General features: G+C 39.4%; 2 protein-coding genes and 1 pseudogene across 4 annotated transcripts; 2 read left to right on the top strand and 1 right to left on the bottom strand.

Annotated features, from left to right (window-relative positions):
• Positions 1 to 1,307: 1,307 nt before the first annotated feature.
• LOC116256639 (sulfated surface glycoprotein 185-like) lies at positions 1,308 to 5,655 on the top strand. 3 transcript variants are annotated; one of them, XM_050078406.1, is made up of 5 exons: positions 1,308 to 1,688; positions 4,216 to 4,233; positions 4,361 to 4,454; positions 5,026 to 5,212; positions 5,333 to 5,655. In XM_050078406.1, the coding sequence occupies exons 1-3, from the start codon at positions 1,318 to 1,320 to the stop codon at positions 4,365 to 4,367; spliced, it is 396 nt and encodes a 131-aa protein (XP_049934363.1). In that variant the 5' UTR covers positions 1,308 to 1,317; the 3' UTR covers positions 4,368 to 4,454; positions 5,026 to 5,212; positions 5,333 to 5,655. The 3 variants fall into 3 exon arrangements, with proteins under 3 accessions (XP_049934363.1, XP_031488891.1, XP_049934364.1); XM_031633031.2 differs by having other exon boundaries at positions 5,026 to 5,655; XM_050078407.1 differs by lacking the exons at positions 4,216 to 4,233; positions 4,361 to 4,454 and having other exon boundaries at positions 5,026 to 5,655.
• Positions 5,326 to 6,431, top strand: LOC116256638 (glycine-rich RNA-binding protein 7-like). Its single transcript, XM_031633030.2, has 2 exons — positions 5,326 to 5,454; positions 5,653 to 6,431. Exons 1-2 carry the CDS (start codon positions 5,326 to 5,328, stop codon positions 6,220 to 6,222), a joined length of 699 nt encoding a protein of 232 aa, XP_031488890.1. The 3' UTR covers positions 6,223 to 6,431.
• Positions 6,432 to 9,943: 3,512 nt separating this feature from the next.
• On the bottom strand, positions 9,944 to 14,519 carry LOC116256879 (transcription termination factor MTERF2, chloroplastic-like; annotated as a pseudogene).
• Between the last annotated feature and the right edge of the window lie 929 nt (positions 14,520 to 15,448).

Genomic DNA, 15,448 nt, shown 5'->3' with positions numbered 1-15,448 from the left:
GCCAATAGATACGATGTTTCGCAAAGTATCGTATCATATCGTAAAATTGTTTTTAATTTAAAAAATAAAAAATAGAAAACATAGAGAAAAAATTTAAAAAATCAGGAAAATCAAGAAAAATATGTTTTATATAAAAAAACATGTTGTACAAAATTATAGGCTTACTATAGCTATGAAGTTACTTCACAAACAAGTCATAGTATCATATGATAACACAACATATCTAAGACATCAAACATAATTTGTAACATTGATCTATATGACAAGTCATAAGATCCATAACACATCAAAAAACAAGTTTTAATTGTTATTTATGTCACATGGGTGCAGGTATGGCAGTACGGGTACAGACACAGTAATTTTGAAAATTTTGGGTATGCGGGTACGACAAATTTTGTATTCTTAAAACTGATAAAATGAAAAAAAAACTATTAATAGTTCCCTCTTACAATCTCGTAAGAAAGTCTCAAACAAAACATTGTAAAACAATACACAATAGTTCAACGAAATCAATACTAAGCTAAGTCACATGAGTACTTCAGTAAGGTCTACGTACCCGTGTCGCCATACCCGTACCCAAAATGGATGCTTTGACACTTGGGTACCTATAGATCCAAACTGCTTAATTTTACTTTGATTTCATTTCTTCATCTTACTTTTTATTATATTATTTAGATGTGAAAATTTGATTGATGTTCATATTTGACTAAGGGGCTGCTTGGTTGTCTATATGTTTAAAGTTTTTCATAGGTTTCTTAAACACAGCTGCAAGAACCGTTGATATATATTTTTTATATTATTTATTTGTTTATGTTGATGGATATTCTTTATTTTGATATATATTTTTTAAGTATTTCTTATTGATTATATATATATACGACCGTACCCACGCACCCAAGTTTTTTTAAAATGGTCAGTACCCAAACCTTCACCGACACCCGTACCCGTACCTATGTGACATAGATACTAAAAAACAAAAAAATAAGTTACCAACGTTGGAAACATCTCAACATTATTAAGTGCATAAGGAAGCATAACAACTTAGAATTTCTGCAAAGCCTATATAAATGTAAAACCAGCATATATGTCATTCCAATTATATTAGACATTTTCTAAGGTTCATTGTATCTTGTTCTATAAGGTTCATTGTAACTTGTTCTATAATAAGTGATAGTCTAATGTTCTATAATAAGTGATAGTCTAAACAGCACAAAAATGAAATTGGACCTCCAAATATCACTTGTATTTTTGAAAACGATATGCTTTTACAGTTCACTTTTAGAACCGTAAATTAGAGTAAAAAAACATAGGCGTTAAATGGTCTCCCTCGCAGACCGGTGTACACCACCTCCTTCGGCCCCAGATTCTTCATCGTCCGCGCCTCCGTCGCCGCCGCCGCCGCCACCACCAACATCACCACCACCAACAGCACCGCCACAATCATCACCACCACCAGTACCACCACAATTATCACCACCACCACAATCGCCATCACCACCGCAATCATCACCACCACCATCAGCAACAGCGTCAGAATCAGTAACACCAATAGCACGAACGACAACAGCGGAAGCAGCATTAGAAACAATAGCGTCGGCGACGACAGCAGGAACAACGACAGTGGTCGTCGCTACGGGGGCGGTGACAATGGCGGATTCGTCGAATCCTTCATGGTTCACTCCTAAGAGGTATGCCTTTTACTTTCCGCTGGTTCCTGGATTTTCTTTTTTATTTTTGACGCCTTGTTTTTTACAATTCCTAGCGATTATTGGCGTCATTTACCCCGCGGTGGATTCTGGGCTCCCATGCGTCTCGATCTCTTTCTGCATTTTGGTTTCGTTGGAAAGGTTAAAGGAGATTGAATGTGTTTCTGATTCCGGCATGTTGTTTTGTCAGTTTTTTGTGTTGGGGTTGGGCTCTTTTCCTGTTGGGGGATGCTCTCACCCGTTATTGTCATTGTAAATCGGTTCTTGATGGTGTTGGGGAGGATTCTGACGATCTTCATTAATCGTGGCCCCTTCATGATATTAATTTGATTAATCGTGCCCCACTGATTACGTTCATGTCCTCGGTCGAGGGTATCCCGTTTGAGATGGTAGTCATTCTTAGGCACATGATTCTATTTTTTAGCTGGAGCTATCGCCTTGGTAAAGAAGGGAAAACTTCTTGCGAGGAACACAGGAGTACAAAAGATTTTGAAATTCTTATAATCGGAGGAAGAAAACAGAAATTTCGTTTTTAAATGTTAATACAACCAGCACGCCCATTGGCAGGAAGCAGGCCGTGATACGTCTTCTTGCTAGAGTTAGAACGTAGAACGTAAGAACTGCTAACTACATTTGTTTCCACTCAGACATCATCGATTTTGTTTTCGGAAGGATTGTTTATCGTTGTGGTTTGTTAGGGATTATTGTTCGATCAATCTTTTAATCTGTTCACTATTGTTAGCTTTTTTTTTACCCTAGAAAAATCATGTATAATGGACCGCTGTTTACTGCTAGTCTGCTACTACGAGTCCGTTTTGAAGTTCTTATTGGCAGAGTGTTTTTTATTGTGAACCTATGATAGTGTGATGTATCATACTGTTACTGCAACTGTGTTTTTATTTGCAGTGTTTTTTTAATTGTGAATCTGTGATGTATCGTTTCTGTTAGGCTGTGTTTGCGTTTTTGTTTGTTTGCAGTGTGTTACAAGTTACAACTCTTTGTTTTTTTTCATATTTGTAACTATGTTGTCTTAATTCTTATCATGGTATGCAGTTCTCACTTCTCAAATCTCATGTTATGTTTTAAAATTTTATTATGTTAATAAATAATAACACTGTATACTGTATAGTGTACAGGGTATCAATATCATGTATGTTTAGGTTTTTTCTGTTTAGATTATGTATACATATAGAATTTGGTATTTGGTAATCTAAATTTTGAACTTGTCATTATATATATATATATATATAATGCAACCCCACACCCATTTGCACATGCACCCATGTGACATAGAACCCATCTTCATCGAAATCAGACATTTTACTCCTACTTTGCATTGTGACACTATATTTTCACAGATTTTCAGATTCTTCATTATAAACACTGTAAGATCACAGGCTACACAAAGACAATCTGTACCCTCTGTTTCTTCAATACCTGCCAAATCAGTAGGGCCCAGTTTGATGGATAGTTGGCCAACTTGGTCGGCTAGTCAAGGACTAGTTCATTGACCAACTAGTCCTTGTGTTGGTAAGTCACATTTGATATATTGGTGCATATCAGCCCATATTTGTTCATGAACATGTCGGCCCCTCATTGCAACAGTGCTGGGCCAATATGGTACTTCGTAAATATTGGCCAATGTGAGACCAGTTTGGGCCATATTGTTCTTCATTTGCTGATTCAGCCCATATCGGAATAATAGTTAGACATTAAATTTTTGATCTTAAAGTTTATTTATTTTTTATGCCCGATACTGCCTGATATGAAGATGATACTTATCATCTTTTGAGGGTGAAGTTGATATGTTGACATTGGCTTTTACCTTTTTTCTTAGAAAACATCTTTAGGAAATATTGTTGCCTTTTCTCTTTGCCTGTGTTTGTGTCATTTGCATAATAATTTTTTAACATGAGAGAGAGAGAACCCATCTGATCTTTGTATTCCCAAAGGCCAAAACACGTTCAAAAAATTAAAGTAGGACACTCAAGTCCTGATGTCTTCCTTTTTTGGTTTAGATTTCTTGTTCATGATCTTCCACTAAAATTATTTTTGAAGCGTTCTTCCAATGCAAAAGCACTTATCAAGATTTTAGGTAATAACCCAGTCTAAATCTGGACTGGGTGCACATGAGTTGCCCCAAACTTGGCACAGTTCAGGCCCGGCTTGAGCTCAGCTTGGGCCTATTTCCACCAGCTCAAGCTCCTTAATTAGTTTGATGTACGAGCCTTCTTTTGTGTGTATATGCTTCTGCTTGCATTTGTGCATGTCACAACTGTATACCTGCAGCATGCTATTGCCACGTTTGCAAAATCTCTGGCCTCTAAAATGCCTGAAGATTTGAAGGTTTTGCCTTTTGATCTAAATAGTTTTTCACATCGTTAGGGTTTGATTAGTTTGCATTTAAAATTTTCCCTTTCTCTATTCACGTTTGAATTTGAATTTACTCATCATGTTTGAATTTGAGCTTTCTCTACTATTTTTTGATCTGATCTTTTGAGTTTGATAGTTATGCAGATGGTAGCAGGTAATGTAACAGTGCAAAAATTTAGCCCTATATTGAAGATTTTGAGAGATATTCAAGATCTTATAAAGGGGGTTGTTAAGTTGTTGATGGTCCTGATTTCTACCCTGTTTTGGTCTGAAACTGCTAGGGAGTGAGTTGGGATCCGTTAGACCAGGGGCCCAAGCCCGGGAGTGGGTCAGGTCGTTACAAATAAAGAATGCTATGAATTTGGTTGATGGTTGGTATGTTTCTCCCTAGATTTTGGCACAAGTTGTTCAATGTAAATGATACTTGTTTATACAAGTAAAAAATGACCTTAAATTGTTGCTTTTCTTCAGCTTTTGGAACATATTCCATAATTTTGCTTGTTTTACTTGCAAAATTGATGTTGATTCCTTGCCTAGTTACATTGGTGTAAACTCAGGGAATGAATATGTGCTCTTTAACTATTGTAGTTCTGAATATCATCTCATTGTATTTTAATGGTGTTGCTTGTTGCTGGCCTTATCCAGTTATTAAAAAAAAAAAAAAGACTAACTTTGGCATGTTTAGAGCTGTATTGATAGCATTGAGATATAACTTTAGTTATGTATTTTCATGATCTTTTGTGTTATTAGTTTAAAATTTTTATGGGTAGAGCTGGACGGAATCAATGGCTATGCAAGTATGGTGTGCTTATTTAAGTTGTTTATCTGCCTTCTTTTGTAATTTTTGGTTCTCTTCTTTGTCTAAAGATGTTTTTATCTTGATTGTAGTTTATTTTTTTTAAAGATTATTCATTTTCTTTGCCTAATTTATATTAATTTTTAATAGGTGAAATGGTTCACGATGGAAAATGTTCAATGGAAAAAGTTCTGAAATATGACTCGTCACTTCTTGAGTTGCTAAGTTGCCGGGCTTCATCATGCACATGGAAAGCCCATGAAGATACTACTGCTATCTACTAGTAGTGAATGATATTACAAAATAAATATTTTTCCAGGTGCTATAACTTTGTGAGGTAGTGCTCTACTTACATCGTCTGAACCTGTTTGGTATCCTTTACACTATTTCTTGTTAAACAGGACCAAGACCCAATATGAAATTTAATAAAATGAATTGGATCTCTCGCACATGGCAGCACTCTCGATGGTGCAGAGATACTATGTTCCCGTCAGGAAAGGAAATGAGAGAAAAATAGTACCCAAGCAATCCCGCTGTCAATACTTCTCACATACAAATAGGAACACTCACCGTGTTGTGGTAGGGTGTGGTGCTCGGGCAATCCATCGAGAAAGAGGGATGTAGAGAAAAAAGAGAAGAGAAAGGAAAAGAGGGAGCTTCCCGGCTTGGCCTAGAAAGCAAGTGATCTAGGGTAGCAGGTGGGTCCCCAGGCCTTAAGCCTCAAACTGGTCCACTTTGGATGCTCCTACCACTCTAGAGGGAAGTTTGGCCAGGTAGGCTAGACCGAGTCAAGCTAGGTCTAGAGGTTGGCGGTTCGGCCAGCAACTAGGCTGTAGCCGAGGAAGGAGAGATGGAAGGGGCTTCCCGCGGCTGGCTCCCGAAAAGACCTTAGTGCCTGGCCAGGGCTCAGGCAGACCAAGAGGAGTTTGTGGAGGTGGAGGATATGGTGGAGATGGTGGTAACTATGGTGGTGGTGGTGGTGGTAACTATGGTGGTGGCGGTGGTTATGGTGGAGGTGGAGGTAGCTATGGTGGTGGAGGTGGTTATGGGGGCAGTGGCGGGCCTGGCGGCAGTGGTGCTGGCAGCTATGGTGAGGTTGGTGTGGCAGGAGGTGGTGGTGGCGCTCCTGACAATTATGCTAGTGGCAGCAGCAGCTTTGGTGGAATTGATAGTTTGGGCTATGGTGGCTCAGCTGGAGGAAGCTACGGTAGCCAGAATGTGGACGAGGATGGCGACAATGTTTCACGTGCAAGCTCTGATGAGGATGATGATGGTGAGCCATTGGAAGGGAATGACAGAGACGATGACAATGAGCCCGATGACTTCACTGACAAGCGAAGTGCATGACATCCACCAAAAACAGCCGAGATTATCTTCGATAGTTCAGATCCCGCACGAGGTCGCATAGTAAGAGTCCTGATCTAAGGAATGTTTTCAACGAATAACGATCCTTTTCTCCTTTGCTGCTGTTAATTCTCTGCTGTTTAAGAATATCAAAGTGAACAGACATTTTTCCTACATTTATTATAAAAAGTTTCATCCTGTTTGTCTTTGAAGGGAATCTGTGATGAGTATGAAAAGTTTATTTTGCTCGTTTCTTGTTTATTTGAATGCGAGACATCTGGTTTGTCTCGCGCTGTTTGTGAAAAGGTCAATAAAACGTCCTAGTTAATTGTCAAGTGTGTGTTTTATGAAGTTTGAACTAACGTATGATATTCTGAAGGACTTACAAACTGTGCTTTTATCTTTCGGGTGAGCAGGAGGATTATCCCTCCGCCCGAATGAACGAGTTCTTGCCTCCATGGTTCATGAGTTACATTGGTACTAAGTGGTGAGACATATGCGTGCTTATGTAAATACCCACCTTTTTTTAATACATATTTTTCCTTTCAATGAATTATTTAATGAAAATACGAGTCAAGAGAGAAAGATTGATCAAGGCACTTTTCAACCTCGATTATGACTTATCCCGCCTCTATGGTTCTTAAAAGTTATTCGAGTCTTAGAAAAGTTCCGCTCAAGCATTCTATTTTTGCAACTTTTTTGCCGCACATGGTCCCATTTATTGTAGTTGAAAGATGTCTCCAACTTAACCTAAGTTGTTTTCCCTAGCTTCCTTACCAAGCTATGTGGGGAATGGTGTGGTGAGATGTTATTGGTGAGCGGGGGAGACCCACCTCTTGTTAGAGTCAAGCTTCCATCTAATTAGGGTACAAGGTTTGCTTTTGATGCTTAAAGGCATCACTTTCATTGTGCTTCAATTTATACATAGTGACTTCTTTTTGTGCAGATTGTGCAGAAAATTTTTGTCCAATTAGGATATAAGGTTTTCTTTTGATGCTTAAAGACATCACATTCACAGATTCACTGTGCTTCAACTTGTACATTAGTGACTTTTTATGCAGAACATAAAGTTGATGCCCTAGACAACTAGAAAGAAAGACTGGCCGGCGGCCGCTTACCAGCCAATAGAGAAGAAAATTAGCAAGACAGTTTTTAATTGTTTCAAGTCAAGTCGACAATATTAATTAACGAACTTGGTGATCATTGCCAAAAGGTGCAAGGATTCAAGATTTTCAATTAATTGCCCTTCATAACACCATATATAAAGTTATATCCAAGATGATGGTAATGAGGATACAAAGCGTTCTCTCTCGGATCGTATGTGGTGAGCAAAGACCGGTTGTTATAAATTGGGTGCTTCATGATCAGATAGCTTTTCCAATGATCCTGGACCTCTTGCGAAGGAGAAGGTGGTTGGTTATGAAGTGTGTTGTTTGATCTTGATCATGAAAATGTTTTCCCACCATGATGCGCGTCTTGCCTCCCCAAGATAAGCTCATTTCCCTCACCATGATATGCCTCTTGCCTCCTTTGCAAATGATTTTTAGAAAAACCACTGTGAGATCAGCAATTTGCGGATCTAGTACTTGGAGCATTCCTTTCTATGTAGGCACACTAGGGCGAATCATAGAATTTTAGAATCAAGATGCCCATTCTTTAAGAAATTAGAATTATGAGACAAATGAAGTATTTTGTTTTCAGAATTAGGAAACTGAAACCTAAAATTTTGATTACACTGCAATTTGAGGAGGAATTATGATTCTAGAATTTTCTTTTTCAAATCAAAATTCCAAAATCAAACGCCCCCCTAGGTGGAACATTGTGGAGACCTAAATTTATCACAATCTGGCCGCTACGCCTGGACTTTGCATGCGGATATTGAAGCTTCCTTCCTTGATAATCCTCAAACTCGAAAGGAAGATGGCTAAATTTTCATGGGCGGACCAGTGCGAAGCGAGAAGAATGCATTTGGCTCCTTGGGCAATCCTATGCAAGCCAACAATGGAAGGAGGGGTGGGTCTTAAAAGACTAATAGATCATAATGGCGTGTTCCTAGCATCTCTAATATGCAAGGTGGTTAACATGAACTAACTCAGAGCACTAGGTGGAGTGGAGCAAGGGAGAGTCGAGTCAATGTTAGGAGAGTCAGTTTGGAAGTAGGCCCTGCCTGATCAATGATAGGCATGTTGTTCATTAGAGAATGAAAGATCTTCAAAATACGACATCAAATAGTGATGAGGACATGCTAATATGGGTGGGGAGAGGGGGCTGGAGTTTTGACTAGTAAAGAAATATGGGATGCAGTAAGAAATGGTGGAATGTGTGAAACTTGGAAAATGTGTCCTTGGAACTAGTATGCAGCCCAAAAGGCATGCTGGTTTTTATAAACCGCTAGTAGCGGAGCTACAATGTGGCTGGTGTGGGCTAGTACCTATACCAGCATGTGGTGCCCATGGCAGTCCCAGACCGGTGACTCAAAGTGCCCCTCAGCCAAAAAAGTTTGAACAAATGTGAGTTCCATGGCTAGATATAAAGAAGAAGATGGAATTATAGAACAGAGACAGATGTTGGGTCAACCCAGTGGCGGAGTCAGAATTTTGGACTGAGGGGCACTAATTAAAAACCTTCAAATCTTAAGGTGCACCGCTATACATAAATAGATAATTTTTTTAGAGTACCAATATAAAAACAAGACTTTTTATGAGGTTTGTGTGGACAACTGTAGTTGTGCACACCTGCCTATATGTGGCTACGCCACTTGGCCAACTGATGTTTTCAAATTATAATATGGAAAATATGGTGATGGAGAAACCAAATCGCCCATGATGCAGCCTCTTTGAATGTCCAAGGGACAGAGATCTAAACAGCCTGCTTGGAGGTGTTTAGTGGGCTCAAATGGAAAAGAGCAGGACAAGAACCTGTTGCATAGTTGGAGAAGGGAAGAAGTTGTTTGCAGCAGCATCCCCTTTGCAGCTGAAGCTCAGTTGCATGTTCAAATCACTACGTCACGCCACCAGCAAAGCCCTTTCTGTTTTGTGGAGAAGCAATCAAGATACCAACTTCAGAGTTGAAAGCAAGAAGGTGAAAAGAAGGGTTAGATGGTGCTGAAATGTATTTTCTGGCTCAATAGTTCAACTACTTACATGAATGATGCACATGATGGCAGGAAGCTTACTATGTAAGACAAACATTTCTCACTTAACCATGAGAGTTGAGCATCTACCAGTGTTTTTCCTCACTTATTTTCGTGTTATAATCTATTTCATTTTTAGTTATTAGGCTCTCCTTCTTCGTGCTAAATTTAACCTAATATATCTCAGATTCATGTATGATATACGTTTCAAAAAAATATATATATATATATTTCTTTTGCCAAAAGATGAATGCATTTACATTGTTCTTTTTCATCGTATCGCATATGTATAATGGGGTTTAATCATTATATGCTTGCCTTTTTTGCTATCAGCTCCACTTTTTATCAGAATTATTATTGCTTCACTTTCATAATATATTTGAGCTGGTCTGTTGCTTGTTTCCAACTTCAAATGTTTAATGAAGCGACTCATCCAGTTCACAGCACTCGTTATGGTATTACAAACAGTATCTTCAGCTTAGTGTTGTATGCCGGGCTATGCATCTCAGTTGTGCTTGGAGAATCTCTATTGCCCCTTGTTAAGGATGGATTTGGATGAAAACCAAAATATAAAGGGACTGTTAGCAGACCAAAAAAAAATTGAAGACTAGTTCACATTGCTACAAGGAACATGTTGGACATAAAATGAACAAAGAGTCTGAATTTATAAAGTAATGAAGAAACTGTTCCAATTAAAGGACTAGTTTGCCTTTTGTCTCATGGAGACATCTCAAAAGTTTTGTCATCTTTGTTGACCTTCTGGTGAGTGGAAACTGCTGAAAGAGGGGTCGAAACCCTCATCCTTTTCTGAGAGCAAGCCGCTCTGAGGGTTTTGAGCTGCTTAGGAACTTGGGAGGACCTGTGGTACATCTGTAAATTAATCTCTCCCTACCATTTCCTTTGAGCAATTTTAAAGATGGCTGAATGAAGCATGACCACCTTGTCTTGTTCCTTAATAGCTGGGTTCAAAAAATGAAGCCCCTTCTGAAGGAACAAGGACCAGGCCTCAATTCCCTCCTCCATTGAGGGTCGGGATTACAGTTCCTAGCGTTCCCATCTCAAAAAAGAAAAACAAAGAAGCTGCAATTATACATCATGATTTCCGTTCCTGGTTTCCCAGAAAAGCATTGAAGCCTTTGGTTGATGAGGCAGTCATCCTTCTGTCTTGAATCGGCATGTTCTGTTTCTTTGTTCTCTTTAGCATAATAGCATTAGACCACATGCCTGATGCTTTTTGCAATTTACTGCTTAACCTATTTCATCAGAATATAGAAACTTACCAACCACTGGTAGACTTATCTGTCAAAGAAATGCCACCGCCACTATACCGGTCAGTCTTGCAAATGGTTCCAACAACATGAGCTAATTTGCTTTGTTATTTGTACCATCGTCCCCAGCCAACCCTGATTCAAAGTTTCTGCGTTTTTCCAATGCAGTCTTGACTCTGCGATCGAATTCCTCATCTGTACTAGCAAGCATGTAGCGCAACTTGAAAGTTATACGATTTGCCACCATAATCTTGTGCCTGGGAATTATACGACCCTCGAGTGAATAGCTAAAGAACCTGGATGACAGAACATAATGTTGATGGGCCATAGTAAGTTCTCAGTGAAACTCAGTGATCCGGGAAAAGGAGAACGGGCATGTGCATGATACATGTTTGTGATTAGATGCACATGCATGTAAGCACATTATTATTATACACCTTGGGAACTCGATGAGATCGTGCAGTGGCCGCACCATTGATTGTTTGCCGTAAGTAGCGATATTTCGAACGAAGCACATCCAAATTATATTTAGCAGCATGGGGAAATCAATGATCATCTCTCCCAACAATCTAAGCGGAATACCTAAAGACAGAAAATATTTCATGTTTACTTCCAGTTTATTAGCTACACTGCAGCCAACAAGTTGCGGCTCCACAGCAATCACTTTTCCAATCTCCTGCCTACTCACACCAGCTTTGGTAATCAAGAAGACAACCTGTGGACAATGTAGACCAGGTAAAACTAAATGATTGAATAAGAGAATAAAAGCATAAAGGTGTCTCTTCAGGAGACAATTTAGGGAATATCCTCCCGAACTCATGCATCAGCCCTATATTTGCAACCATACTCTACTTGTCAACCAATCAGAATAACATCCAATAGTAAGACAACAAACTCTGAATGATTACCTAGCACAACTGGCACAATTGCGGCCTTAGATTCTATATTTCAATGGTGACAATTTAGGGAATATCAAGAAAAATGCAATATCAAAATTGAGAGACTAATGCAATGTATACACAGAGAAAGTTGGATGATAAGGAGCTTACTGCTGGCCGAATTTTCTTGTAAAGGCTATATGTTAGCAACGCTGGGAATCTGACTATAACACCACCTATAGCATCTTCTTCAACACCTATGTCCCGCAAAAATCGTACCTTCAAATTGAACATGTATCACTTATTAGTAAGCTTAAAGTATCTTTTGTATTATGTATACTTTTCTAAAAAAATCATTTAAGTTGCAGATGCGTTGACAAGATCAAAGGAAACATGAAAAGAACATGGCAAAACTATAGCAAACAAAGAAGAAGAGGAATATGGACAATTTCCCTTCTCCTCACCTATAAAATTTTCTGAAGCCATGAATCCCTAACAAAAGACCATATAAAAGTTAAGTTGTTATATGGCATTTGAGTACATTGTTTATCTGAACAGGGTAAAAGATCTCTAATAAACTAAATAAAACATAAGCAATATACAAAATTCAAACTTTAAAGACTAAACACAAGAAAAATTAAATCTTGCACCTTTGGCGCTATTGTTGACTCCAGATCAATACATCCCATCACGTTTGATCCCCAAGTAATAGAAGTACTTAACAAGTGGCTTCCACGTTTCTTCAATGCTACATCCCATCAGTTGTGGTTTGAATGCCAATAATCTTCCAAGTTCTTCAGTTCCCAGCCCAAATTCCTTCAGGTATCCAACCTGAGACTAAAGATCATTTCAGTGTTGAATCAGAATACATAGTAGAGTGATGAGTATGAAGTAGGCAGCATAATCATTTCAGAACCATCCCGGTAAGTAGAATAAAGCATCTAGAAATAAGAGTTGCAGTTGGAACTTAGATAGAGAGAAAGAAAAACAGGACATAATGAAATAACTGTTACAAGATAGCAACGGTTATTATAAAACAACAACAGTGAAACCAGAGATATCCTTATCCATGGTATACATTAGTGAACACAGTTCCACTAAGACCACCATCCCAGGCTTCTCGCTCATGTCCAGTAGAAGAAATACTTGCATTTATGTAAACAGTTACAACGAAAAGAAAACTTTGAAACAGGAAATTATCAAAAGGTAACAATGATCGGGCCATCTGAAGTACAACAGCATTGAAATTATTAACCAGCTAGCTAAAACTCATCAAAAACGTAATAGACATTCTGTCCATTCTATGAGATGATGGCTTTTGAAACAGAAAGTAGTTTTATTAAAACTCCAAGTGGACCAAAACTAGGATCATCACTTTCCAGTCCCACCTTGTGAAATGTGAACTATGAAATTTCTGGCATAAAAGCCTAGAATTCTCACATCTCATTTGGTTCATATGAACACACAATACAAAGAGGATGAAGGTGTCCCTGCCATGCAATTTTTATGAATCAGATCCATGAAACTTTCCTGAATTATGCAATCTCCTTATGTCCCATGGGAACATTTACCTTTTCATTCATTTCTTCCAAACTGAAGAAGCCAAGTGCCTTAGGATAATCAAAGACCATGGTGCCAAAGTCCTTCTGATCCATTCCAAGCTCTAGATAGAAGTTAACTCGGGCTTTAAGCTCGTCCATGTTCAACATCAGAATCTGCGGGCATCGGCCGATAACAAATCCCATCCAATCCCTCTTAACCCCATTCGCTTCCAGATACTCTACATTATCATTCAACTCATGCAGGCTACGATTTAAAGCAGAATCTGCTCCTGTGAGTACCACGCCGATGTTCCTTCCCTTAACATGAACACATGTTAAGCACCGAACCCTCTGTCTCAAACCCTCCAGATCTCCACCAGACAAACATATCAGCTTCCCGATCTGCGGGTACGTCAATGAATTATGTTTTAGCCACCTGCATTATGTTGGCCACCAAGAGATCAGTTGAAGCAGTCCATTTTGTTTCAATGAGGTGTCCATGAGGAAGAGCTTCGTCGACCTCCTACCACAAAGTTCTGAATCACGTTTGCTGCCAACGTTGATAGAACAAGATAGAGGATCACCTGATCAGTGGAACCACTCCGCACTTCTCGATACAGGTCTTCACCCGCGAATTGAAGGTCGAATGCGAGAACAGAGGTGTCATCTTCATGGAAGCAGCCTCCATAATCAAGCCATCGACGAATTCCGCCAAATGGGAGACAAGATTGGTAGAGTAGGTGATGCTGAACCTGGAAGCTCGCATGGATGCGATGAGGACCTCGCGAGCGGCGTGTCGCCTGAGCTCCAGCGCCTGCCTCAGCATCTTCTCCTCCTTGCCTCCATGTCGGGGCAGAAGCTCTTCGATGGTTGGACGTCTGGACAGGGAAATCGAGCCCGGAAACACGGGTGCCCTCGACTCGTCGTCCCCACCAAGGGCTAAACGAAGTCCTTCTTCATCAGTTGTCTTTGTTGTTGATGCTTGTGATGGAACCGCCTCCATCTTGGTCTTCTTCTCTTGCGGCTTCTGGAAGCGAAAGCGGGTCGAGCAGCACAGCCAACGACCTCGAGTTCTGCTTCCTGAGAAGTGCCGCCGATTCGTCATCGCCAGTGATTCGAGCTTTGAGCTGAGAGTCGAAATCGGAGTCACGACGGCACAGCAACGACGACGATGCACGAGAACGAGGGGTGTTGGTGAATGATGATAGCTGGAGCAGCTTGAGGTTGAGATTGAAGGCAGGGCTCCGTCTCGTGAGGATAGAAGATGATGGTAGCTGAGGGAAGAACAAGACTTCGGCCCACTGGCTTGCATGTAGGACGTCTGTGGCAGCCATTGCCAACCGAAAGTTTCATCAAAAAGGCTATCCTGATACTCTTCAAGCGATTCGACATCCCCAGCTTTACGCTTTCGGGGAAGTGAGAAAAATATCTGAAGATCACCAATGTTCACGGGTCGAACTTATTTGATGATCAATTAAAAGTTGGATCCTGCATTTCTGGTTTAATAACGGGGATAGAGTTTCCTTTGTGCTCAAATGTGAACTCCCAATGCCTGCTGAATTATGCTTGAATCTGAGTAAAACATGAGACCATGTAAACATTCAGACTAAAGCTGATTGGATTCAGGTTTGGTTCTGAAAAATCATATTTAACTTTAACTGTACTTCAAATTGATGGAACAACTAGGACCTATAAACATGTGTCTTCTACAAAATGCAAATAATAAAGAACAGAATAAAGCTAATTCAAGTAGTTCTTCCTGTGTTGACTCTGTACTGTTGTGTCATTGTACTGTTTTGCTTAATAAAGTCCTAGTGCAGTGTCAATCTTCCTTTGGACTTAATGTAGCGTCTCAAACAGACGGCTGATGGTTTTTCTTTCTGCGGTCATTTCTTGGGCCTGTCTTGAGAAATTGATAGTGCAGTTCTTTTTTATTCTCCAACTTGAGATACAAGTCGATCCTATTCGTTTCTTTTGTCTTTTTAACGCTTCTGCAAATCTCACAAGTTGTATGATCCTAAGGTTTGCAATGAAATGAACAGATGAACCAACAGTTAACCCATTTTCAACACGGTTCTAAAAGGATCACAAAACTAAATCCGTTCATATGATTTTGAATCTGATTTACTCGTTTACGTAGTGGACACCCTCAAAAAACAGCATTTTACGAAAACAGGTTGTGTAAAAACATAGTTTTGTAGCCAGTTTTTGAAACCTAACTTGTATGTTTTGTGTGACAAGACCAAAATGATGTTTTCTACAGAAAATCTGGGATGGGTTGGGTTGTTGGGATTATTCACAAACCTAAAGAAACATTCTTATGATGAATTGAGTTTTTCACCTTGAAAATGTCGTTTAAGGGTGTCATCTTCATCTAAACACCGTTAGGACGATTTTAAATGAAACTAG

Source organism: Nymphaea colorata, chromosome 6, assembly GCF_008831285.2.
Source record: "Nymphaea colorata isolate Beijing-Zhang1983 chromosome 6, ASM883128v2, whole genome shotgun sequence".
Taxonomy (NCBI): domain Eukaryota; kingdom Viridiplantae; phylum Streptophyta; class Magnoliopsida; order Nymphaeales; family Nymphaeaceae; genus Nymphaea; species Nymphaea colorata.
The sequence above is the reverse complement of the archived record's forward strand: the minus strand, read 5'-3'. Positions and strand labels throughout refer to the sequence as shown.